At 40.9% G+C, this 25,191-nt stretch overlaps 1 protein-coding gene across 2 annotated transcripts in view; it reads right to left on the bottom strand.

Annotated features, from left to right (window-relative positions):
* Positions 1 to 25,191, bottom strand: part of CACNA2D3 (calcium voltage-gated channel auxiliary subunit alpha2delta 3) — a 771,963-nt gene that overhangs the window by 696,595 nt on the left and 50,177 nt on the right. For both annotated transcript variants that reach the window (XM_077776662.1, XM_077776663.1), the window contains exon 2: positions 5,996 to 6,055. In XM_077776662.1, coding sequence (XP_077632788.1) covers positions 5,996 to 6,055 — 60 coding nt within the window. The remainder of the gene's footprint in view (positions 1 to 5,995; positions 6,056 to 25,191) is intronic.

A 25,191-nucleotide genomic window follows, 5' to 3' on the forward strand; every position in this document is an offset into this window, starting at 1 on the left:
AATTTTAAAATGTTCACATTTAAGGATTCCTGGGAAACTATTTATATATCAGTCTTGTGCATAAATGAGATGTGGCCCCTAACTAAGAAATATCGCAATGTAGTATCTTAAAATGTAGATGACTAACTGTAGCCCCCTGCCAAGCTGATAAAAAGAAAAACAAAAAAAGCAATAGGCATGTTCTCAAAAGTTAGATCAGAAAAAAGGGGTGGGAGGGGGAATACTTATTTTAATAGTGTGAAAATCTCCTCTTTTCATTTATTTCCCTATAGATGTGACCCCTCTCCTTCTTGCTTATGCATAGAACATCAATTTGCTACCTCTAAGAAAAGCACCATTTCTAATTCTGGGGCCCAGGCTTCTGTGCCCCATCTCCTCCCTCTGCAAGGAGCTCAGCCCTTCGATCAGGCAAAAAGGAAGAGGACAGATTGAGGCTTGTCAGGAATAAAGGCTAAAAAAGCCTGTGCGGATCGTGATTTCCTCACTTGGGAAGAACTTCTACTAAAGCCTTTCTTCGCTTGCGTCTACAACGTGCAGGTTTCGCCAGGGCAACGCCTCACTGGCCAGCAGGGAAAGGCTGTCAGGGAAAAGGACACATCTGCCCCGCTGCCTGCTGCTCCACTGCCCTTCCTAATCCTTTCCAGGAAAGGCTTCCTCCTCCCAGCGAACGGTGACATAGGTGGCCTTCAGTGGAGGGCACTGGGGCTCCTGAGTGGGGCCAACACTTCACCTGGGTCTCCCTCAGCAGGGACCTCCTGTTGCACCAGGGGTGGCCAGGAGGTGGCCGTGGGAAGTGGTCCCGCAAGTATGGAGGGTGGTGTATCACCAGCCCAACTGCTGGGAGATTTCCCCTCAGGGTCCCTGGCATCCTTCCTGCTCCAAACCCCTCACCCCAACGTTGAAATTAGGCCACTGTGTTTGCAAAGTAGGTGTCTGAGGCTTGGGGATGACCAGGAGGGGACATCCAAGACATTCCATTCCCGAGTTCCTTCCCACTCACACTTTTGTTAGCCTTCTTCCCATCACCAGGCTTTTTATTTTCCTATTACTTACAAAATAACAAAGAAAAATTATTATAGAAAACTTTGCAGTGGAAAAGCCTTCTGCAGGATACACAATTCAAAACCAAATTTTTTTTCTGCTGTGCACCAGCTCTGTGCAATTGGCACTTATTGGAGACAGCTTTCAAAGAAAATATGTTTGCGGTTCAAAGATAAGCAGGTTTTTAGTAAACTGTCAAAAGGACTTTTTTTTTCATCTTCTTCACTGCCAATGGAAAAACCCAAAAAGAAAGAGTAAGTAAGGTTGGGACGAAGCATTCTCTCCAAGTTCTACTACATGTGTAGACCTAGTTTTTTGGAAATTCATTAATGGCTAGGATAATCCGACTTAGGGTCTGCTCCTACCACTCCCTCCCCACCTCCAGTTGGGTCTAGCATCAAAATAATGAGGCAGAAACACTAAAATAATCGCATGTGATAATTAAGACAGGTTCTTTTTTTCAAGTCTTTGCATTATAATTATCAATCTCATAGGAGTTTTATATTTAAAAAGCCTATGTTAATTCAAAGCACAAAATAAAAAAGCCAAGATGCCATTTTAACATGGCCTCTGTTCATATCAATTATAAGTTGACCAAATGGAGAGAGATCAGAGAATAAAGAACAAAACCAAGAGAAGTCCACCCAGAACCCAGAGGCCGCCCATAGAAAGAGACAAGCCAGAGGGCTGCACTGGAGGACATTGCATCATAGGTTGTTCACACATGCTACCTTTCCAATACTGTATTCTGCCTGCTGCCCCAGTACAGTTTTTGTTAAGACCAAGTCAATTCTATGTTTAAGGACCTTACAGAGGAGACTGCTGATGTGAAGGCCATATGCCCACATGCCCATGAAAAAAATGTTAAGCCTCTAGAGGTCTGTAAGACAAAATTTAAATGAAAAATAAAATCCTGACCATAAAAGAGGCATGACTTTCTTGTGGTAACTTTTTATGATTCTACCAATGGAAAACAAATCCTTCGCTTCCAAGCTCCTGAATGAGGTAATGAGGCAAAGGCTTCAATTTAACCTGAAATAAGAGGCAGACCTTATCACTTCTTCTCTGTTTGGGCAACAATGAGGAGGGAGCTACAACTTGAAGCTATGAGGTTTAGGGAATTTCACAAAAGTACTCCACCCCCCCAACCCCCACCCCCTGTAGGAAAGCAGACCCCCGCTCCCTCTGCTCTTCCTGAGCCAACAGCACGGGGACGTCCTTGGCATTATTTTACTGTGAGCACATGGTAGTCTGAAAATTTTTTGATAAAAAAAATCCACTGGCAGGGGTTGCCAAGAGGTCAGTGGAACCCAGATTAACAATTGATCAGCTCTAATGGACTGTTGTAGCAATAAACCCAGCCTGTACACAGACCTGCTACCCTGGTGATAGCAGCAGGGTGGACATCCAAGCTGTTAAGACCTGCACTTAATAGCACCGAAGCTTCTCAGCTTCAAAACCTTCATCTCAGAAGATACACATTCTTCCATGCACATCCATTTTCTCAAAGGCCTCTCTCTTACAGGTTCTCTCAAAAGCACACATGGTTTACTCTGACCCAGAGAAGATTTCACTAAGGTCTAAGGTCCAGGTAGTAAATGATGCTCTGTAATACTGACAGATATTTTTTTTAACCTCTACCACAAATGTAGCCCTTAATATTTCTCTTGTACATTGTACAAAATAGATGACCAAGGGAGGAAAAACTAGGCTCCCCTTCTTTGTTCCCAAGAGAGCAAAAACTGCAACATTCCACAGACTCTTTTCTTGGTCGCACTTTCTATTTTTTGGATAGAGATGCCGATGATGCATTTACCCCTACAATGCCACATTTGGCAAGGGAGTCAGTTGTGCTACAATTAGCTTTCAAGGGACAAAAAAGAGTGTCTCTAGGTTAGCTGACCTAAATCACAGAACATTTGTCCTCTGCTGGAGGATAAATAATCCTCTCAAGTCATTAAATTATTCCCTCTCTTGCCCACTCATGTTTTGTAGACAACTGATCTCAGAATAAAATTAACTACATGAGCCATCAACATCAGATTTTCTAAAATAGTCCTGATTTCTAATAATCATTTTAACTCTCCTACAAACTCATTTTTTCCTGTTGGACCAATGGATACAAATGTTTGCTCCAGAAAAACTCAGGAACCAGGACATTCTCTTACATAAGAACAATATACAGATATCAGAAAACTTAACATCAATACAATATTATTATCTAATGTAGAGTCCATTTTCAAATCTTTGCTTCTGGTTCTGAATCTAATTGAGGATCAAATGTTGTATTTCATTTTCACATATCTTTCATGTCCTTCAGTCTGGAACAAGTCCTCAACGTTTCTTTCTTTTTTTTTTTTTTTTTTAATGTTTATTTATTTTGAGGGAGAGAGATTTAGAGTGAGAGCAGGGTGGGGCAGAGAGAGAGAGAGAGAGAGAATCCCAAGCACTCTCCATAACATCAGTGCAGAGCCCAATGTGGGGCTTGAACCCATGAACCATGAGATCATGACCCAAGCCAAAATCAAGTGTCAGACACTTAACCAACTGAGCCACCCAGGCACCCCTCTTTGTCTTTCTTGACCTTGGAATTTTTGAAGAATCTAGCCAGGGATTCTTCCTAAAGAAGAAGCATTTATGGATGTTGTCCTAAAGCTCAACACACATCTGGAGGCACTTGATGTCCCTTTGTCTTGTCATCAGTGATATTAATTTTGATTACCTGTTTAAGGCAGCGTCTGCAGGTTTCTCCATGTAAAGTTGCTATACTCCCCTTTGTAATTAATAAGTAATTTGTGAGCAGATACTTTGAAATTGTCAATGTTCTATACTTCATCAAAAGCTTTCCTACTAGTTTTAGCATCCATTGAAGACTCTTGCCTAAATTATTACCATAATCTTCTATCTCCACTATTTCTTCTTTATTTACTAGTTGGCATTCTACTGTAAAAGCTTTCCCTTCTGTTATCTATCTATCTATCTATCTATCTATCTATCTATCTATCTATCTATTTGTCTATCTATCTATATCTGCTTGTTTATTTATATCTTATTAGAGTGGATTCAGGGACTCTTATTCAACATTCTAATATCTTTTGAGTTGATAAGAGTTTCTGTAATTGACAACCAGAATACTCCCCATGAGGAGACAGTTTCTCTTGACAACACATTTAAGAGGTCTCTACAATCCTCACAGTTACAAAGTTGCTTCCTGATTTTCCCATTCAGTCCCTCCGGCCCACTCTAAGAACTCCAAACCCTGTGAAGAGGAGGCACAATGAAGATATATGTGGCCAGTAAATGGCCTCTGGACCTTCCTACAGCTGTCATGGAGGCGTGGCTGTAGGAAGCAAGGTGCTTCTTGCTATATTCAGCTGACTCCTCCGGCCCCTCTCTTGCAGCTTTGCTCAAAGAGCTGGGATGGCCTCTCCACCTCTATCCTAATGTTGCCAATATCTCCCGCACTTCTCCACCTCTCTCTGCAATCTCTTTTGCTTGGCTACGGTCCTGGCTCTATTTGCTTCATACGTTGGTGTTATGCCTGAAAATGACCACCAAGTGGTGAGGGTTGATATTTTCTCTTTCCCTGCAGACCCATTCTTCACCCTTCTGCACCTAGCTCAAATGCTTCAGAAGCCCAAACTATACCAACCACTCCAGTAGCTGGATTCAGCAAGTGGTGGATACCAGCAAGATATCAGAAGACTAGATACTGTTTTTAAGGTATTATCACCACAAATGCCATCCTTCTAGCTCACCACAAATGGCCACAGCCCTCTATCAAAGACTCTTTCCATACAGCTACTCTTCCTGAGTTTTGGACACGTCCCACTCTTGTTCCTCAGGCCAGGAATATGGCCAGCCCTGGGGTAGAACACCGCTGCTTGTTGGTTTCTCTATAACCAGGCCTTTGTAAATACTCCCATATAAATAGAACCACACCTTTGTAAATACTTCTTTATTAAGCTTTCCTCAATTACCCCCATTTAAGTGTGTGTGTGTGTGTGTGTGTGTGTTTTTTTTTAACCTATAGATGGAGAGGGATGAAGAGGTACATCCATGGAACAAAGACACAGCCAAAGGCTACCTTTGGCATCACACCTCTTTTGTGCTTGAATATTTATATCTGCCTTTATCATTCCCAAGAAATGGAAACACAGCAAAATAAACACTACCTCCTAATTGTGACCACATGCCACTAAAAGAGATACATGCTAGCAAAGCACAGACTTAAGGATTAAAATTCATTCCTTCTGTTTGCTTAGCAGTGAGGTAACACCACTGAACTCAAAACGACAATACAGATAAAATTTCCATCAAGAGGGACCAAAGGGAACTTCCAGGTATTATTCAATTCCCTTGTTGCCTTTTAATATGTTTTCTATATATATGGCAACATCAAAATCCTTCTCTGCCAAACATGGGTGTGCCATAGTTGGTTATAAGAGCCACTGCAAGAAATTTATTAATTAGATGTTCAAATGCCATGTTACTGAATGCTTTAATTTTTAGATATAATTAACAGTCAATTCAAGATTAAATCCATCACAATTTTGAATTCAGCCACCTAAAATGCAGTCAGGAAAGTGGGATTTGCTAATATTCTGCTGCCCAAAGTTTTCCATCTTATCAATATACCATTCGGAGCTCTGGTTATTATTGTTAGCTGACTGATTAAATCCTCCAGGATAGGGGAGGGGTGTATCAGAATCTGGTCATGTGTATGTGCGTGAGTGTTATCATTCACTATAAACTGTCAGGGGAGAAAACTGTTGACGACCACCACCCCGTCCCGTCAAGAAATAGGTACACTATTTTAACTGTGTATCATCCTCCTGAAAGTCTTTCTCCCCCACTGAAAGCTTCTGCTTTACGTGTTTCTGCTATACGTAGTGTTGTCCTATTGTCCGCAGCCCACACACAAATTTTAACTGAACTATAATCAACTGGTTACCTGCAAGTCTGCATCGAACTCATGTTTCAGATGTGCCTCTTCTGCAGCCTCCACAAGACGCTGAAGAGAGAAAAGGAAGTATGATGGATCAGAAACGTGGCCCAGACCCCATGCATCCATAAAATGACTCATGTTTTTCCATTGCCCCCAAATGATAGATTGTATCATGGCATGTGCACTGTGACTGGTGCCTTTGCTCTTTTGAATTGAAGAGAGTACCATCGGTGTCAAAACCTGGGGTTTGCCTTCATCATTCAATCATAATTTTTTCAGCAAGTATTTGTTGTTATGTGTGTATAAACACACATGTGTTCTGCATCCATTTTCACAGCAGTTTGGAACAATTCAAAGACACTGGTCCTTGAGGCCCAATAATAATGACAAAACCTACCTAGAAGAGTGATTCCTTAGATACAGAAGGCTCTTAGTCAAGATTTATTGAACTGAATTGAGTGCAACACTAAGTGAGCTAACTTTCTTTCCCTTCTATTCAGGAAATACTACTTACTTTAGTTCCCTCAATCATTCAAAGCAATTCTTTCTGCACCTACTTCTAGGATGTAATTATCAGGTGACAATTATCTGAATTTATGTTACATCAATGCCACTGTGACCATCTGCATCCCAGTAAGAAAATCGCTGAAAGTAGATTAATAAGCAGTACCCATAAATACACAACTCCTGTTATTCCTTTTAGCTAATTAAATTCAACCAAACCATTTTCTTATGAAAAAAATTCATGAAATTCCATTTAAAGGCAATTAGTCAACTATAAAAATCATTTTTACTTTAACTTGAATTTACGTTTAAGTTGAAAACATAGGTTAGAGAATATTACAGAAAACTCATTTGGTGAGATACTATTTCATTAAAATTACATTGAACTAAAAGAAAAACCTTTAGACCCAAGTAAAAATTCAGCCATTTCTATTTTTCTTCTGATTGCTCTTGTAACCTGTTCTATCTTTAACTTGTTTTTTCTTGGCATAATACAGACCTGAGTTTAATAGGCCATGTTTGAAACATGGTGACATGGGTATTAATCTCTGAATGATTACAAATCAACAGACAAATGTTCCATGAATAATTATTCAATTGGATATGGAAATCAAGAGGTTGAAATATATGTGGGTAACATTAGGCACAAATACAGATCACTAAGCTGTCTCTCCATAGGACATACAAGAAAGAGGTAGGTCAGCCAGAGACCGTGCCACCCACAGACAGGAACCTAGGAGGAGTGGCAAATCTGACTTCCCACACTTCCTTTAGATAGTCAGGAAGGGCCTTCACCTTATCTGGAAAATCAAACAGATCCCAGAAGAACTTTAAAGAGCCAGAACCAGAAGATCCAGTTCTAACTCTAGCCTAGATACAACCCACTACATCTTATGCAAGTCCCTTCCCCTGTCAGGCTTTGGTTTCCTCATCAGAAACATCTGAAATGGTGACCCTAGAACAGAGCTACTCCAAGGGAAGTCCCCCACCAGCAGCATCAGTTTTACAAGAACAGGTTAAAAATGCACATTCTCATGCCCCATTCCGTCATACAAAATCAGAAGCCCTGAGGGTAGGGCTAAAAATCTGTTTTAACAAGCCCTCCAGGGGATTCAGAAGCCAGGAAAGTTTGAGAACCACTGGTAAAAAAACAAAACAAAACAAAACAAAAAACAAAACACCAGCACACATCTTAAGAGTTGAATGCATCCCTGCTGCCTGTATTAATGATATGCACCAGCTCTCCAAGTTTTCTCAACTTTCATTTGTCTTTTTAAAATCTGTGTACATGTGTATTTTCACTATAAGACAGTATATGCTTTCTAGAAGAGAAACATAAAACTGAGAGGATGAGAAACAGAGGAAAAGAAAAATTAAGGAGAGAGACTATTTAAGTAGATTGGATTCACTGGCCCCAACTTTTCATTGTGTCACAGTCTTCCTAGAATCACCCTAGACAATGAAGTGTGTCAGCCTCTAGGAATCACATGATCCAATCTGCAAAGGCATCCATGTGGACCTTGACAGATGAGTGACAGACAGTGATACAAGAAATCTATGTATTTGTGAGAGCTTATTCTCTTAATCTTTGTAACAGATTGGGGCACCTGGGTGGCTCAGTCAGTTAAGCTTCTGACTTGGGCTCAGGTCACGATCTCATGCCTTTGAGTTTGAGCCCCATGTCGGGCTCTGTGCTGACCGCTCAGAGCATAGCCTCCTTCAGATTCTGTGTCTCCCTTTCCCTCCGTCCCTCCCCTACTCACCCTCTGTCTCTCACTCCTTCAAAAATAAACATTAAAAGAAATGTTTTTAAATCTTTGTAACATATTTAGAATTTCTATGTATGTATCATGAAATCAGTTACAAATTGAGGTTTAGAGAACAACATGTATAAATGAACATATACACATAAATATATATGTCTGAGTGCTTACATTATCAAAAAAACTCATGCATTTTGATTATGTATTTACCTAAACACATAGAAGTGGCTGTTTCATGGTATCTAAATACTCTGAGAATCGAGAAGAAACATTGATGAAATGTACAAATGATCAGAAGATAAGAACAACATAAAATATCATGATGACCAAGACAGATAATATTGAAGGAAATGAACAACTGGAAATGAAAAAAAAAATAATAAAGCAGCATAACACCAACAAATAAGAGAACAGGATGAAAATAATACGTAGTTGAAATGATCATGAAAGAACACAGAATGGCATGTATTTCACATATTTAGAAAAAAAGCATTTCATTTACCTTTGTGTATATACATATATGTGTATCATACATATCATTTAACATATTCATATATAACATAACATGCAATATAATATATTTCAATCACAAACACTGCAATACAAGTTGTGGAGCACAAGAAAATAACAAACTGGAAACAATTCAATACTATTGTACTGACTACTAAGATAAGCCAGAGCACTGTTCTCTATGTTGAGCAGTGAGTACCCTGCTTGGCCAGTTTTTACGTTCATTCTCAAGTTAAATTTGCCGCATATGCTTTTTTTTTTTTTTAACTTAATTTATCTCACATATTTTTTGTTTCCATGAAGATATTTTACCATCAAGCTCACTACAAGGCTCTAGGACATAAGATTCAAAAACAGATGGTTCACTGGCAGCTACACATAATAGTTATCTCATGGAAAGAAAGCAAGTAAGTACTTTGGAACAGGTCTCTTTCAGAGGATACAGGCTTCATGTAGTGGGCCATGGGGCTATCCCAATCTGCCCTCTGATGCTACTGGAAGAGAGGCCTACATTTTATGGGGGAGTTCAGAGGGAAATCCCCCAAAACAAACTCATCGTTTATGCACAAAGGTAATAACAAACAGCACATCAAGAACTTGTACCTTTTAGAAAGAACAAAGGATAGTTGATCTTTCTTTTTGAAATACTCATATAAAGATACACGAATTAAAAGAAATGTTATTTAAGAAAGATATCATGTGCCAGGGCACTTCAGTGGCTCAGTCAGGTAAGCGTCTGACTTCGGCTCAGGTCATGATCTCACGGTTCATGGGTTTGAGCCTCACATCAGGCTCTGGACTGACAGCTCAGAGCCTGGAGCCTGCTTCCGATTCTGTGTCTCCCTCTCTCTCTCTCTCTCTCTGGCCCTCTGGTGATCACGCTCTGTCCCTGTCTCTCTCTCAAAAATAAATATTGAAAAAAATTTTTAAAGAAGGATAGCATGTGCCATAAATGTACTTAAAACAGAGTCCTGGGGACAGAGGTTCCTACTGTTAATAAAATAAAAATAAATTGAATCACCATTTAAAAAAGTTAAGATCACTCAACTTCCAACTCATGCTTGCCAGTAGAAAATAGCAGCTTCTAATGTCTCTTTCCTAAGCAAATCCCTTTATCATCTAAATCAAATTAAGTAGGTTTTAAAAGTAAGTTTGATCACCACTTGCAGGTAAGAAAAATCAATTAAAATTTGCTAATATTTTATTATTATATAAGAAACCACCGAGCCCGAGGGAAACTGTTACTCTCTTATACCTATTGGAAAGGCAGTGTGCTTTTAATAATAATGAGTTAATTTTCTCTTGTATGAATTCCCCCTTTGGATCTGCAGATGGGATTACAGAATTGTAAATGTGCTTTTTAATTAAAACTGAACACTGGAAATAAAAATGGCTTTGAAGACTAGTATTCAAAACTGGGCTCTGAGGCAAGGAAACAGCAGTGTAGTTGGCCGGCCGACCCTTCCCACTTTAACTGCAAAGCATTCCCTCACTCAACAGCAATGATAACAATGTACCAGAATATACATGCTGGCCTTGGAACAAAGGATCCATAAGCCAAAAAGTTGCAGTTCAGGATTTGATGTATGTTTCGGTGACTTTATATTTCTAAATAACTCTTCCCTTTTAGTGAAATAAATACAAACAAAAGCCATCTTTATAAATAAGAAATGCTAGAAGCCATAGACCGTGGACACTATTTATGGCTTGGTGAAGGCAAAACTGCCAAGAGGAATAGTGGGATATTAAAGCATTTCATTTAAAATCACATCTTATTTCTTGTTACAGTGACCCCACGTATAATCAGGACAATGCCACAGAACACAGTCTCTAATCCCCTCCTCCAAAGCACTTAAATCAAGACAACAACAGCTAAAGAGGTCAAACTTCCTGTCATGTTTGAGCAAGGGGGAAACAGAACACAAAGTCACCGTAAAAACTGGATCAGAAGAAGAAAATGATTTTTTTTGTTCTGTTGTATTTTATTTTTTATTTTTTGTTTTTGTTGTACCTGGTCATTTTAACTTAACAGGAGAAAAAGATAGCAAGAACTGTACAGTGAGAGGTGGGAAAGGTAGTAGAAAATGAGATAGTAACTTACTACTAGACTCCTACTGAGTCTATCAGAATGAACAAATTATGTACAAACGAAAAGAAAAATTTTTTAGTAAGAAGGGGGGAAGCAGGGGAGGGAACCATTACAGACAAAAATCCTTAAAGCAAAACAGAAATATAAAAACCATATGGAGAAGCAAAGAAAAACGATATTTTTATTTCTCATGTTAAAACTAAAAAGCTTTGGCGTATAAATGCTGTTATAATGGGATATTGGAATTTAACAAAGATTTCAAAGCACTTAATGTGCTTCATGGTTTTCATTTAACATTTTGCAACAACACATTTAATAATCGTACCTGCATTTTTATTGCATTTTTTTTGGAATGGATACATAATTATTTCTCACAAAAAGGAGGTAAGTTCGACTGAGAGGATTCGAAGGAAAATCTAAAATCATTAACATGGCTTTGGGCTGTGCTGATGGCACTTGAAGCTAATGACTGAATTGTCAAGAGTACCAGGGTTAGCGATCACATGAGACTTCCTTCAAATCCAACAAGCGCTAAACTGAGTGTAGAAGAACCACCACACGGAATGACCAGAAGAAATGATCATTGCCATCACGACCATACCCAGTGTAGCATGGTTCATGTTTTCCTTACACTAGATTTACAGGCTTTTGCTTGAAAGCTCAGTTTGATAGAGGAAGAGTTATACCTTTTGCCCACCAGTGTGCACCTGTGGGGAATGCTGCTCTAGCGCCACGTTACGTGGCAGGGCTTGAACTCAGCATGTCGATGGTCTACAGCAGTGAAGACAGAGGAGACCCTTGTCTCTCTGCATCCCAGACTTCAAATTCAATTGATTCCAGAAATAAAATGAAAAATACCTATCCTCATTAAAATGCTGTCAGCACATAAAAATATGTCTCTGGGAATCTGGACACAATGGGATTGATTTGTTCCCACGGCTAATTTCAAACATCCTTTCTTGCATGAAGGGTCAGAAATCGGGGCACCTGGGTGGCTCAGTCAGTTAGGTGTCTGCTTCATGGTTTCAGCTTAGGTCATGATCTCATGACCCAAGGTTCAGGAGTTCGAGCCCCACACTGGGCTCTGTACTGACAGCATGGAGCCTGTTTGGGATTCTCTCTTTCTCCTTCTCTCTCTGCTCCTCCCCAGCTCATGCTCTTGCTCTGGCAAAGTAAATAGTAAACTTTAAAAAAAAAAAAAAAAAAGAGGTTTAATCAATGGTTTAAGAACCACTAAGTTGGTGAGGGGAAGAGTAAGATGTTCAAACTTACGTTTTCATTCCTTTTGGCATGGAAATCTCTTCCCTTTTGTTCTTGGGATGGGGTTTTTACTACACTATAAGAGTGTTGATTCATCTTTGCTGCTTTTGCAGCTAGAGTGGTCAGATCACTGTTTCCCAAAATGTGGGGTCTGTACCACAGTGAGCCATGAAACAACATGAGGCACGTTACAGAAGGGTGAGGGCCACACACAAAGAAAACACCAATTTCAACATAAAGGGACAAGTGACAAAGAATACTGCCAGTAGGCTCAGAAGCTTCCCAGAAGAAGTGACATCAAAGCTGTGCTCTAAAGGAGACAGGAGATTCTCCTAGAAGAAGGAAAGGTGTTGAACAGGGTTCCAACCCTTGGAAACATTGCAAACAAAGTTCTGGAGGCAAGAAAATGTTCTAGAAACAGCCAGATCTCAGAGACATACACAGAGGCCACATCCACAAAAGGCCCTCGGGCAAAAAGCCAAAGCCAAAGGAAATTACCTGGAAAGATGGACACAATTAAAGAACTCTTTCCCTCCCACTGAGAAATGCTGAAATCCACAGTCAGAGTTGTATCTGAGAGCTTCATAATATTCAGTAATCCTTATTGATACAAATGTTTTTACTTTTCAATTCCAATAGAAATGACACATAAATCACCAACTATCAAGATGATCATTTCTTTAGAGAAAAACAGCTTTTAAGGAGCCTTCATTATTTCTTTGTTCCTGTAGAAGAAATAAGTTTTGTTGCACACGAATGAACATTTTGTATAAAATGACCCACCGGAAAGCTGCAAAGATTGCTTCTGCTTTAAAAACGGCAAACATTTCAAAGTAGATTATAAAAGCTAATCTATAATGTTTCCAGAGAAAGCAGGTAACGGAACAAAAGAGCAAACACATCGAGCATGTACCTGGGGTTGTCTCCTCCCTTCCTCTACTCCTCACCCTTCCCAGCTCCTTCAGATTACATAAGACTTTTACAAGACAAAATAAGCCTAGACCTTTCATCAGAAGACAGGATCACAATCAATACCAAACTACCTTTGTAGCCAAGAGATACCTGTTAGCAATTTGCGGCTGATTAAATTAATGCCTGTTATCAACAGGTATAGCCAATTTCCAAACCAAAGCCACCTCATTCTACAGCTAAGACTACATTTGCCCAAGTGAAACGTTTACAAAGCCTCTATAGACAGAGAGAGCCAAACATTGCTCAAGGGGCTGCCCAAGGGCCCTGGCAGCTGGGAGGAGTTAGAAAGAAAAGACAAGGAATGTTTCCAAATGATCCAGGATTTTATGGAATGGCCTTCCGCTTATGTAGCCTTCTTAGGAATAGCTTAGTTTATTACCAAAATCAAGTCCACTCAGCCATAAACCTTGAAAAGTTCCCTCAGGACTCTTCAGTTGTGGGATAGCTGGGCTATTTCCTTTGTGGGGAATGCAACTGTCATTAACTTCCTAAGGGGGGCAGTCCAGCATGGAGGGGAAAGTCCAAGATGAATAGGACGATGTAAGTTTGAGGATAAACATTTGTTTTCCACAACGAAAGGAAATCACCTATCCCAGAAGGCTCTGACAGCAGTGAAAAAAATCCTGTTCCAGCCCTTAATAACATTACTTACTCAGAGGTGTGAAACCCACAATGGCAGAGTATGGAAGGTAACATCCAGCTAGCTAAGGACGAGGGGAACATCTACATAAGACAAAGCACAGCCAAGTTAACAAGGTATTATTGCCAGTGGGAAAATCTGCCCTGCAGAGTTTCTATTCTGAGTTGTAGCTCCCTTCTGTTCAACTTACTTTAACAAGTGTTTGATGAGAAACCATCAAGTAACCAGAATGGCACCAAAAGTGAGTGGGACATCAAGCAATAAATGCCTTAGTCCCGACCCATGAGAAGCTTCGGGTCCAATAGAATGAAAACAGGTCTCAGAGCCCAAGGATAAGGGATTGAATCCAGATCACCCTACTCACTAGCCACTTCAAATGGGAAAAATCTTAACTTTGCCGAGCCTTGGTTTTCTTATCTGAGGCCCTGAAATAATACCATCTTTCCTCTTCAGTGTGTGAATTTGGTGAGAATGTAGACATAAAACATTTCCTAAGGATTCAGTGCAAGTGCAAGAAATTATTATGATGGGACAGGAGAAAAGACAAGATGTTCAGGCATAACACAGCTTGACTGTAACAAGGAAAGCTCACAGAGTCTATGCCTCCCACGGTTGGCTCTCATATGGGAAGAACTTGGAACAACGCCCCAAGTTCACAGTTACACGGAGGTTATGTGAACGTCAATTCTGCTGCCAAGGAAAGGACTCCAAACCTTGTGTTCACAAACACAAGGCTGTGCACCTGCTCCTTAAGGACTGATCTGTGGAATCTACCCGTCTTTTCTAGCTTCCACAGCAAAATTCATGATCCAGGGCCTTTATCGAAAGGTTTGACTGATGTCCTCAGAATGGCACAAACAGAAATTAAGATGTTGGCCAAAGCAAGCTCTTTTGACGGATGGCACCTGAGCCATGGAACAGGCCAACAAGTGTGGCAGGCAGGTCCCAGCCCCTGGCCCCAAACAGTGGCCAGGGAAGGAAAGTTCTTTTTCTCCTTGAAAGCAGAAAAACACAGGAATCTCCACTTCCATTCAGACTTTACCTACTCAGGATGGACTTTTACATAAATTTGATGCATAGAAAAGTTATTCCTATTCTCTTTGTATTCATTCCTTCTCCCTGCCCCTCCAAGTGTTTACCAGGCAACTTCAGCTGGGGGTCAGAGGACAACATATTTTGGTCCAGAGAGCAGGTTCTGGGGTCAGACAACCTGACTTCAAATCCTGGCACCAGCTACTTCATGAGAAAGAGTACTCTGGACAGAAGTCCCGGTCCACAGTAAATGTCCATTCGTGTTAGCTCTTCTCATTGTTGATGATGCCAATGGCGATGATGATGATAATGAGGACATATATCAGAAGGATTGTGCCAGGGCTTGGGCTATAAAGACAACTGGCACATTTGTGTCTAGTTGGGAGGAGAAGCAAGTCATTAGACAGTGTGGTGTGGGCCATGACAGGAGGACCCCATGGGTGAAAACAGCAAATAGCTGTTGAGTTTCACACCTCCTGTCCCTGTGTGAAGCTGCTCTAAGTGTTCGAGTCAATCAATCCAGTTAATCCTCACAACCGTCCCACAAAAGAAGCACAGATATTATCTTAAGTCTATACTTTGGAAAAACAAAGGGCTGAGAGAGTAACATGCAATGAAAACTCAAAGCAGGAACCAGATCACCCTGCCATGGCATGGGGCAACATGGGAAAGGTTTCATAAAGGATACGACGGTGAGCCTGGCTTAAAGGATGAGTGGAAGTCAGCCATGTGGTTGAGAGAGATGACGGGGAAGGATCAGCAAAGTCTCCACGGTAGGAGATCCGTGTGTCTGCAGAGCTACAGGTGGTCTGGAATGGGGGAAGTAAAGGGGAGGAGGGTGCCAAAAGGCAGGCAGGTAGGGTTCCGGTGAGCAAGGACAATGAGCTAGGTGAAGAAGTCCTGTGTCCCGTGCACAATGGAGGCAGGGCACTGAAGAGGTCCAACTGGGCAGAAGAGTGACATGACAACTTCTGGATGTTAAATCATCTTTATACTAATCTGGGAGCAGTGTTGAAAAAATAAATTATAAGAGGACAAACCTGAAACAAGAAGATACTGATGCAGGGAAACTGCTCAATTTAATGTCACTGATTACACAAATATCTCAACCCATTAGCGAGTCCTGTGGACTCTCCCTCCAAAATACACCTCATGTTCACCACCATTGTTATCATCTCCCCATTAGAACTTAGTCAAAGCCACAACCATCTGTTCCTAGACACCTTCTAACAGGACCCCAGTTTCTGCTCTAAGCCCTATCATCTACACTGCCTGAAGGACCTTTTAAGAATAATTCTGATGGCATCTGTCCCCTGTTGAAACCCTCTGATGACCTCCCATTACTCACAACTATGCCTGACATGGCCCTGCACCCTCAGCGGCCCCCTTCTTCACTGGCCCCAGACCACCACACACTTGTCTCTGTCACCCTTCCCGCTCTCTGGGCCAAGGATGTTCTCCTGGATCCTTGGATGTTTGCCCCTCCTCCTTGTCATTCATGATGCAGCTCCAATGACCCCTCCATCACCATCCCACCTCCTACAAAACAGTGACATGTTTTGTTCTTAAAACAGCACTGAGCACACGGCCAATGCTCGAAATGCAGCTGTTGCACAAATTAACAAAGATCTAGTATTTACCCTACTGTGTGCTAGGTACTGTGTTTGGCTGGGACTATAAAGTTTATAAGATATATCTCCTTTCCTTGAGGACATTATAGTCTAGGGAGGGAAAGAGAAAACCAGACAACCACAACTCAATGGGATAAAGGTTTCAAGAGGAGGAAGCCCACTGAGGGATCAACTAGAACAGGCTTATGGGTACAAGAAAGCTTCTCATCTGTGTTGACACTTATGGACAAGGGATAGCCCAGAAAACAGGAAGGTCCTTTCAGGATGAGGAAATGCATGTGCAAAGACCCTAAGGCAAAAGAGAACATGACAGACACACTCAGGCAATCACAAAAAGTCCAGTATTTGGACACCTGTAGAGATGGGGTTGCATGGAGGGAGGCAGCACAAAAGGAGGCTGGAGAGTTTTAAGCAGCTAAATATTATTAAAGTTATCCAGATTTTTAAAAATTTTTCAGAAGGTGATCCAAGGCAATAAAGACTACAGAAAAAGCATGTTAAAGGTATTCAGGAAAGTGAATCTGCAAGACTTGGAGGCCAACAGGACAGAGAGAATGAGGGGACAGAGAGAGTAATGGTAACTAGCTCGGCACTATTTACTGCTAGCCAGGACCAGTCCCCAGATGATACCAAGGAACAGTCAGAGAGGGAGATGGAGCCAGAAGGAACACCTGAGAAAAGAAGGGTGGTAGGTGTTGTGAAATCTTAGTAACACCAAGTAATGTAATGACAGAAAATCTGCTGATGAACCATATATGCTGGAAGGTACCTGTTGATTCTCAGCATCACCTAAGCTACCCTTCCTATGGCAGGGGGTAAAAGCATGAAAACTACATGTTCTAGAATCCCTTACCAGCAGGGCTGCAGATTAGTTTCTGGAGAGACCTACAAGGCAAAAACAGGAGATGCCAATATTCTCCAGCTGAAGCTGTGGGCAAGTGTGTGGGCATCTGTGGATGGCATATTTCTTTTGCTGGTGTCATTCAGAGGCCCTCCTGAGAATGACCCACTGAGTGTACAGAGGCTAAGGCCATTTGTGGTGGTTCCCTGTAACCAGGGTGCTTCCTGAATAGAGGCACTTAGGCAGCAGCTTCCGTGACCTCATGCCCCCCAGTTCTTCCAACTATCAAGTGGGGTTTAAACTCCTTATATTAATCCTTGCCTACTTGGAATACCTAAAGGCTTTTTGGGTTTTCTGACCACACCTGACTGAGTAAACTGGAGAGTAAGTATGCAAGAACCATTTCAGAGCAGAGATAGGAGCAGGGGCCAATGTGCAGGGAATAGAAAAGTGGGAGGAACTGAAGTTTGGGAGAGTGATTCAGATTCCTATATGAAAATACTAGGAACAGGGGCGCCTGGGTGGCTTAGTCGGTTAAGCGTCCGACTTTCGCTTAGGTCATGATCTCGCGGTTCGTGGGTTCGAGCCCCGCGTCGGGCTCTGTGCTGACTGCCAGCTCAGAGCCTGGAGCCTGTTTCAGAGTCTGTGACTCCCTCTCTCTCTGACCCTCCCCTGCTCACGCTCTCTTTCTCTCTCTCTCTCTCTCTCCTAGAAATAAATAAATAAAAAAAAAAAAAGAAAATACTAGGAAGGGAGGGAGGTAGAGAGGGAGGGAGGAGAGATTTGGGCCTTAGCAGGAAGGGAATGCAGGGTAAAGGAAGGCTTTAGGAAGAAAACATGTTTATAGTAACAAAGGCAGTAATAAGAACATCCTGGGAAGCTCCCTGATGACCCATCTCAGGGTAGCTCTAAGATCCTTTCCAGGACCAGCCATCAGGCCCAGGCTTCCAATTCAAAGGTGCTGAAACTTAGACTTTCCACTTTATCTCCTAAGGAGATTCCAGGTACAGTCACAGAGAAGCTACCGCACTGGAGGGAGAAGCTGTTTCATTCAGAGCCTGGACCACAGAGCCTATGGGACATCACTACTTCTTTTGACTATGTTATTTTCTTGGGAAGAACTCGACTATATTGTATAATTTTATTAAAAAGCAATAATTTGTTCAATGTAAATATTTAAAATGTGCCACAACTTGAACTATGCTTTGTCATTTCTTCACTCTATAACATATTGGGAGCCTTGGAGGGGGAAGGGGGGTTAGGGAAGAACATCCAGATGGCCTGGGTTGCCCTTGACTTTTGAAGGACCTTGGGTAAATAGGACCAAGCTGCTTTTTCACTCCTCTAAGGTAAAGTAAAACACATGTACTTATGTGTGAAGCTTATTAAAAAATGAAACTAAGAATGAATAATAAAAATTGGACTATTCCCATGACTCTGGTCCCCAAATGACACAACTCCCTGCTTCAATGTCCTCAGGAAAGGCCCTTCTCCCACAATGTAGAAATAAAATCCTGACGCCAATACTCTGATCCTTGTCCAATACTTTCAAGAAGATGATGGCTCCAACTCAAAACGGGGGGTAGCAAGGGAACTGACCCTAGGGTGTCCATGGGAAGCTGGGCAAACCAAGGGGGGTGGGCTCTGAATGAAGTACATGTATCATAAGCTCATTTTCTGTTATTTGTCCCTTCTAATTCTCATACATTCCTTTGTGTTCACAAAATGACATTTTCACCCTCTAGAACCAAACTTCACATTTTTAAATTTCCAAGGATGAGATGCTAGCTTAAAAGATAAGCTGGCTCTCCCCTTTTTAATGCCCAGGTAATGAACAGAAATTGCATATCAAGTTTGATTTTTTATGGGAAGTTATTCTTATATTTTATTCTCTCACTTTCAACCTTCTCTGTCAACCCTTAATTATAACTTTATTTCAAAATGGCAAGGAAATATGCAGATATAGAAACACATGGTAGTGGTACAAGATTTGAGGATTTCTTTTTTAATGAAGAAAAGATGGAGCCCATGAAGGCCTAAATCCATTTTACGTAAAAGTAAACTAGGACCAAAACCTTAAATTCCCTCAACGTCTATGCAATGCCTCAGTTATAGACCATGCTTGTTCTTGACATTCATCATGCCTTGCTCACACACAAGCCCTTCCACAGGCCCACAGGCCCTGCAGTTCAGGCTCTTATAACTTTCCAATGATCTTATAGGACCAAACAGATTAGAGTCTTAGGCTCAACACAAAGCACTGAAGGCGCTGACTCTCCGTGATTACCCCTCCGCTGCCTTCCCGCCTTCTTTTACTGTGAAATAGACACACACAGAAGTAGTAAATTCAACAATACCAAACTTCCACTTTGTGAATCAAAAGGAGTTGAATATCAGCAATTCTACACAGTTTAGGCAAATTCATAAAACACATTTGAGCTTCAGTGGTTTTTAAATTCCCATAAATGTTCCAAAGGAGTGAAATGATTTTGAGCAAACCAAGCAATCCTAGGCAGATGCTGGAGAAGGGAATGGACGTGATCAAGGGCCTCCTCTGTGCAAAACTTTACACGTTTGTCCATTTACGCTTTACCACAGACCCTCGGGGAGGCTATCACATCGACATTACACCAACTGAAAACAGTCTCCAAGGGAGGAAGAGATGAGGCTAGGAGTGGAACTCACAATACTCGCTTGGTTAAACTTTAGAAAATCTCAAACCATTGATGCCAACGTGGAGGCACTCTGGAGTGACAAGGGCCCTGGGGACCATGGAGCAGCTGTCTCAGCTGATCCTTCAACAAAGACACTTAAATCTAACAAGCAAAGAAACTAAGGCCAGGATTCTTGCCTGGACCTTGACTCTCATGAGTATTGGGCTTTAAAACCAGGCGTAAATTGAGGGGCAAAAGAGCTAGAATGGGAAAAAATTACACATTCTCTTTTCTCGTGTGTTGTATCAGAAAGCATGCCCGTCACCTAGTTACCTGACGAGAGAAGAACAGACTGATTTTGGTCACAACTTTCTTCCTGTCCCAAAAACATGGATGGAAATCTGCATTTGAAGAAAAAAGAAGATAATCTGAAGGCTGGTGATTGTCTAATATCTCTCACTGCTGCGTGGTCCTCTCTTACTCAGAGAACTTTCTGTCTCCATCTCCATGGTGACAGGCTGGCACAAGAGTGAAGACCAAACATTTAGTTTCTGATGCTCTGGGAGAGGCAGCAGCCTTAGGGAGTCTGAGAGCAGCTCCCAAGAACTGACCATTAGGTCAAGTCCAGCTGGCTCCCTATGGGCAAACCAAGCAGAATTGGCTCCAGAGCAACAGACACTCCAGCAGGGACTCCAGAAGCCAGGAGCTGTGGTCCTCACATCTCAGTGAATCAACAGCCAGGATCTCTGATTCATGGGGTTTGTGTTGGATGAGACACAGATAGCAAGCAAGGGGACAAATATGTTAGATCACAGTAGGTGAGGATCAGTGTCCTGAAAACTATAAAACAAGGCAACACAATAGAGAATAACAGCAGTACAAATGTTTGGGGGTGGTCAGAAAGGGGATTCCTGCAAAGCTGATACCTAAATAACAAAGAGGAGCCCAGAGGCTTCCTTCCAGGAAGAAGAACAGAACAGCAAGTGCAAAGGCCCTGAGGTGTTGGCTGCTGAAAGCAAAAATAGGTCCATAAGACCATATCTAAAACTGCTGGAGCCAGGGAACACCTGGGTGGCTCAGCTAGTTAAGCATGCAACTCTTGATTTTGACTCAGGTCATGATCTCAGTTTGTGAGATCAAGCCCCTGCATGGAGCTCTGCACTGACAGCACAGACACTGCTTAGAATTCTCTCTCCCTCTCTCTCTGCCCCTTCCCCATTCATATTCTCTGTCTCTCTCCCTCTCTCCTTCTCTCTCTCGTTCTCAAAATAAATAAACAACTTGGGAAAAAAAAAAACATTGGGGTCAGCTATGCTAGTTCAATTTATTAGGATTTTAAAAGATGAAAGAATACATGTATGTGTTTTTATTACAAACCCCCAGTGAGAGCTGGGGCAGCACCCCATAATCAAATACTAATATTTGTGTAGTAAGACACATGATTATTCGCATTAAATAGAACAAATAAATATTATACATATCCACATATCATTTCAAATCAAACTTTTCCACCAAATAAGTTATGAAAAATTCTCAACTTCCAGAGAGTTCTGGATTTCAAAATTGCAGTATGAAATTACAAACTTGGAAAAAAAAATTAAGTTGAAGGGCACCTGGGTGGCTCAGTTTTTTAAAGTGCCCAACTCCTATTTCAGCTCAGGTCATGATCCCAGGGTCAAGGGATTGACCCCTGTACAAGGTTCCATGCTGAGCACAGAACCTGCTTGGGATTCTCTCTCTCTCTTCTTCTTCTTCTTCTTCTTCTTCTGCCCCTGGTTCCTACTTGTGTGCACACTCTCAAAAACAAAAAAAAACTAAACTAAATAAATAAATAAAAAGAAAAGAAATAAAAAATTAGGTTGATATAAGTGTCTCAGTTTTATGTTGTTAGCCATGAAGTTTTCTCAGCCCTTTGGCTCAGCAGTCACGTGGGCCAGCAAATAACATTAAATGAGTAAGGACAGGTCCCAGAAATGGGAATGGGAAGAGAGGTCTTATTGCAGTGATGAAGATGCCTAGACAATGTGGTGTGCATCAGTTACCACATTACAGTGATACACACACAACTTGGCAAATCTACTAAAATCACTGAACTACACACTTAAAATGTGGGAGTTGTACTGGATGTCAATTATACCTCAAGAAAGTTGTAAGAAAAAAACATCAATGAGAGAAATTCTGAAATGTGAACTAATGCACTAGTTTGCAAATGTAGAAACCCTCTTACATATTGCACGATCCCACTTCCTCACAGTAAAAGTATTCCTACTAAGGTAAAATGATACAGTCACTTTGAAAAACAATCTGGAAGTTCCTCTGAAAGGTTAAGCACAGACCTCCTATAGGACCAGTTAATTCCATTCCTATGTATATGCTCAAGGAAAACAAAAAGACTGCCCACAAAAACTTATACACAAATGTTTATAGTTGTGCTTTTCGTTAACAACAAAACATGGACACACCCAAATGTCCATCAAGCAATGAATCGGATAAAATGTGGTATATCCATATAATGGAATATTATTTGGCAATATAAAAGAATAAAGAACTGATTCACATCACTACACAGATGAACCTTGTAAACGGTAAGCTAAATGAAAGGAGTCAGTCACAAAAGACCATATAGTGTACAGCTAAAGGTACTGGGGTTTCTTTATGAGGTGATGAAAATGTTCTAAAATTGATAGTGGCGATGGTTGTACAACTGTAAATGGACTAAAATCTATGGAATTGTACACTTTCTAAGTGGGTAATTATATGGTATGTGAATTATATTTCAATAACCCTGTTGCCAAAAAAATAAAGGGGGCTTTTAGTATACAAGGGTGCCATTCAATATGTACTATTGTCTGATCTCCTTCAAAGCATACAGACTCGTTGGCACTTGCCATGTTAGCAAATACAGCCTGCAAGTCCCCGTCAGCACAGGGCAAGTTCTCATCCTGAGCAAGTCTGTGCAGGGACTTAAATCTCCTTTAAAGACTTACTTATTTACTTGGTTCTTAATTAGGATCTTTTATGCATCTTTAGCACAACAACCCATTTTAGATTAACTAGCTAAATTACTATCATTTGCAATAACTGTGACAAGAAACACTAAATAAATATTATTCAGATAATAGTAAGTTAAATGTATTAAAATGATCCTTGGAAGTGTGTTCTATTGTGAACATTCAACCACTGGAGTCTAAGAATTAAGCTTCGATGGCATCTAGCAGAACTCTAACATTGATTCGGAGCTCATATACAAACAGCACTAATTAAAAATTTCCTTACTTCTTGGGAAAGTAAACGCCAAATGGAGAAAAAGATTATCGGTTAGCATTAACATTTTGGAAGGCTTATAATTATTTATTAGAGTTTATTTATATCTCACTTCATCCCAAAAAGATTTTCCCTCTGTATGCTACATTAAAAAAAAAAGGTCTCTATTATTAAACTAATTAAGAACAGCTGATCTTAAGGGACGTGAAACCTATTAGCCAACAAATATTTATTAAGTATCTACTATATATAAAGAACCAGGCAGTGCCAGGCACTGAAGGGAGCTAAAATAACACTTGTTGACAGTCTCTGCCCCCTAGAATTTTATAGTCCTATCTGGCAACAAGAAATAATGACCCCAGATGCTATTTGCAGATGTCTAATTTATGAGGTACAAGAGTTGAGGGAAGAAGCAATGGCTTCAACTACTGAGGCCAGGAAGACAGAGCAGACAGGTTCTCAACTAATGTTAGAAGGTGTTTAGGATGTGCACACGTTCAGAGAAAAGAAGACAGGTAAGCTTTGGGAACAGAGGGCACACCAGTCTGGGCTCAGAGCTAAGTAAGGCCAGACAGCAGATCAGGGGCCAGCATGGTGCAATGCCTGGACCATCAGGGTAAGGGCTGAACTTCATATTTCCTGACTTCAAGGAGGTGCTAGAGAAGCGACTCGGGGGAGTGAGAGGCCCATGGTGGCTGCAAAAAGGGAAAGAGACTAAGAGAAAAGCACATGGCCTTGGCTTATCCCATGACCACACAGATGGCTCCCCTGTGCAGCCGCTGCTCTCCAGTACAGCCAAGTCTAACTGCATTCCACCAACAGAATGAACTTAGTCCTACTCCAAACTGCTATTTAAAACAAAGCTTGTGTCATTAAGCTATTTTACAGGTTTTTTTTTTTTTCTAAAAGAACAACGTTTCTTCGTAAAATCTCGGGCCAAGAGGCGTTGGGGAAGGAAAGACAACACTTTCAATGACCTATCATAGCCTGGAGATACTGATGTTATAGGTATACATATCAGTGATTATTTCTATACTGTTAATTAAGCTGTCTCTATTTGGAGAAGTGGAAGCAGGGTGAGTAACACAGCAAGAAAGGTTACAAGGACACTGCACCCCCAAATATTAGCTTGCTTCAGGACATGTATACTGATTATTAAACTGATGATATCATACAAGCTGGTTATATGCTGAAAATTACAGTTTATACCAGAAGAGACCAGTGACTTTCCTGGGTTCTGTCCCTTTCTCTCTCTCTCTCTCTCTCTCAAAAGAGAGAGACTCTCAAAATAAGCTCAACTATTATTTGTTAAGCAAAGACTAATAAGACACAGTCCCTCTTCTTGAAGATTGCAATTGAACAACATTGTAAAGGAGACAAATATCTAATCAAACAACTACTATTGGATATGATGAATGTTATGGGTAACTCAGACATAGTAATTCTAAATAAACATTAAAACAACCATCACTGTTAATAAAACAAGTCAAAACAAGAATACCAAATGTGTGCCCATGTATTCTAATAAAATCTTGTCCCTCATGTAATTTCCCACATTTGCTAATACNCGTTATGGGTAACTCAGACATAGTAATTTTAAATAAACATTAAAACAACCATCACTGGGGGCGCCTGGGTGGCTTAGTCGGTTAAGCGTCCGACTTTCACTTAGGTCATGATCTCGCGGTTCATGGGTTCGAGCCCCGCGTCGGGCTCTGTGCTGACTGCCAGCTCAGAGCCTGGAGCCTATTTCAGAGTCTGTATCTCCCTCTCTCTCCTAGAAATAAATAAAAATATTAAAAAAAAATTAAAAAAAAAACAACCATCACTGTTAATAAAACAAGTCAAAACAAGAATACCAAATGTGTGCCCATGTATTCTAATAAAATCTTGTCCCTCATGTAATTTCCCACATTTGCTAATACTTCGTGAAGGCAAACCACTTAACTTATTCTGTTTAATAAATCATAGCTTTTAACATGCTAACTCAATGCATGCCATCAATAGTGCACCCACTTTACTAGTAAGTTAATACACAACCA

The sequence above is a fragment of the Crocuta crocuta genome, unplaced genomic scaffold (assembly GCF_008692635.1).
Source record: "Crocuta crocuta isolate KB4526 unplaced genomic scaffold, BGI_CrCroc_1.0 scaffold87, whole genome shotgun sequence".
In the NCBI taxonomy this organism is placed as follows: domain Eukaryota; kingdom Metazoa; phylum Chordata; class Mammalia; order Carnivora; family Hyaenidae; genus Crocuta; species Crocuta crocuta.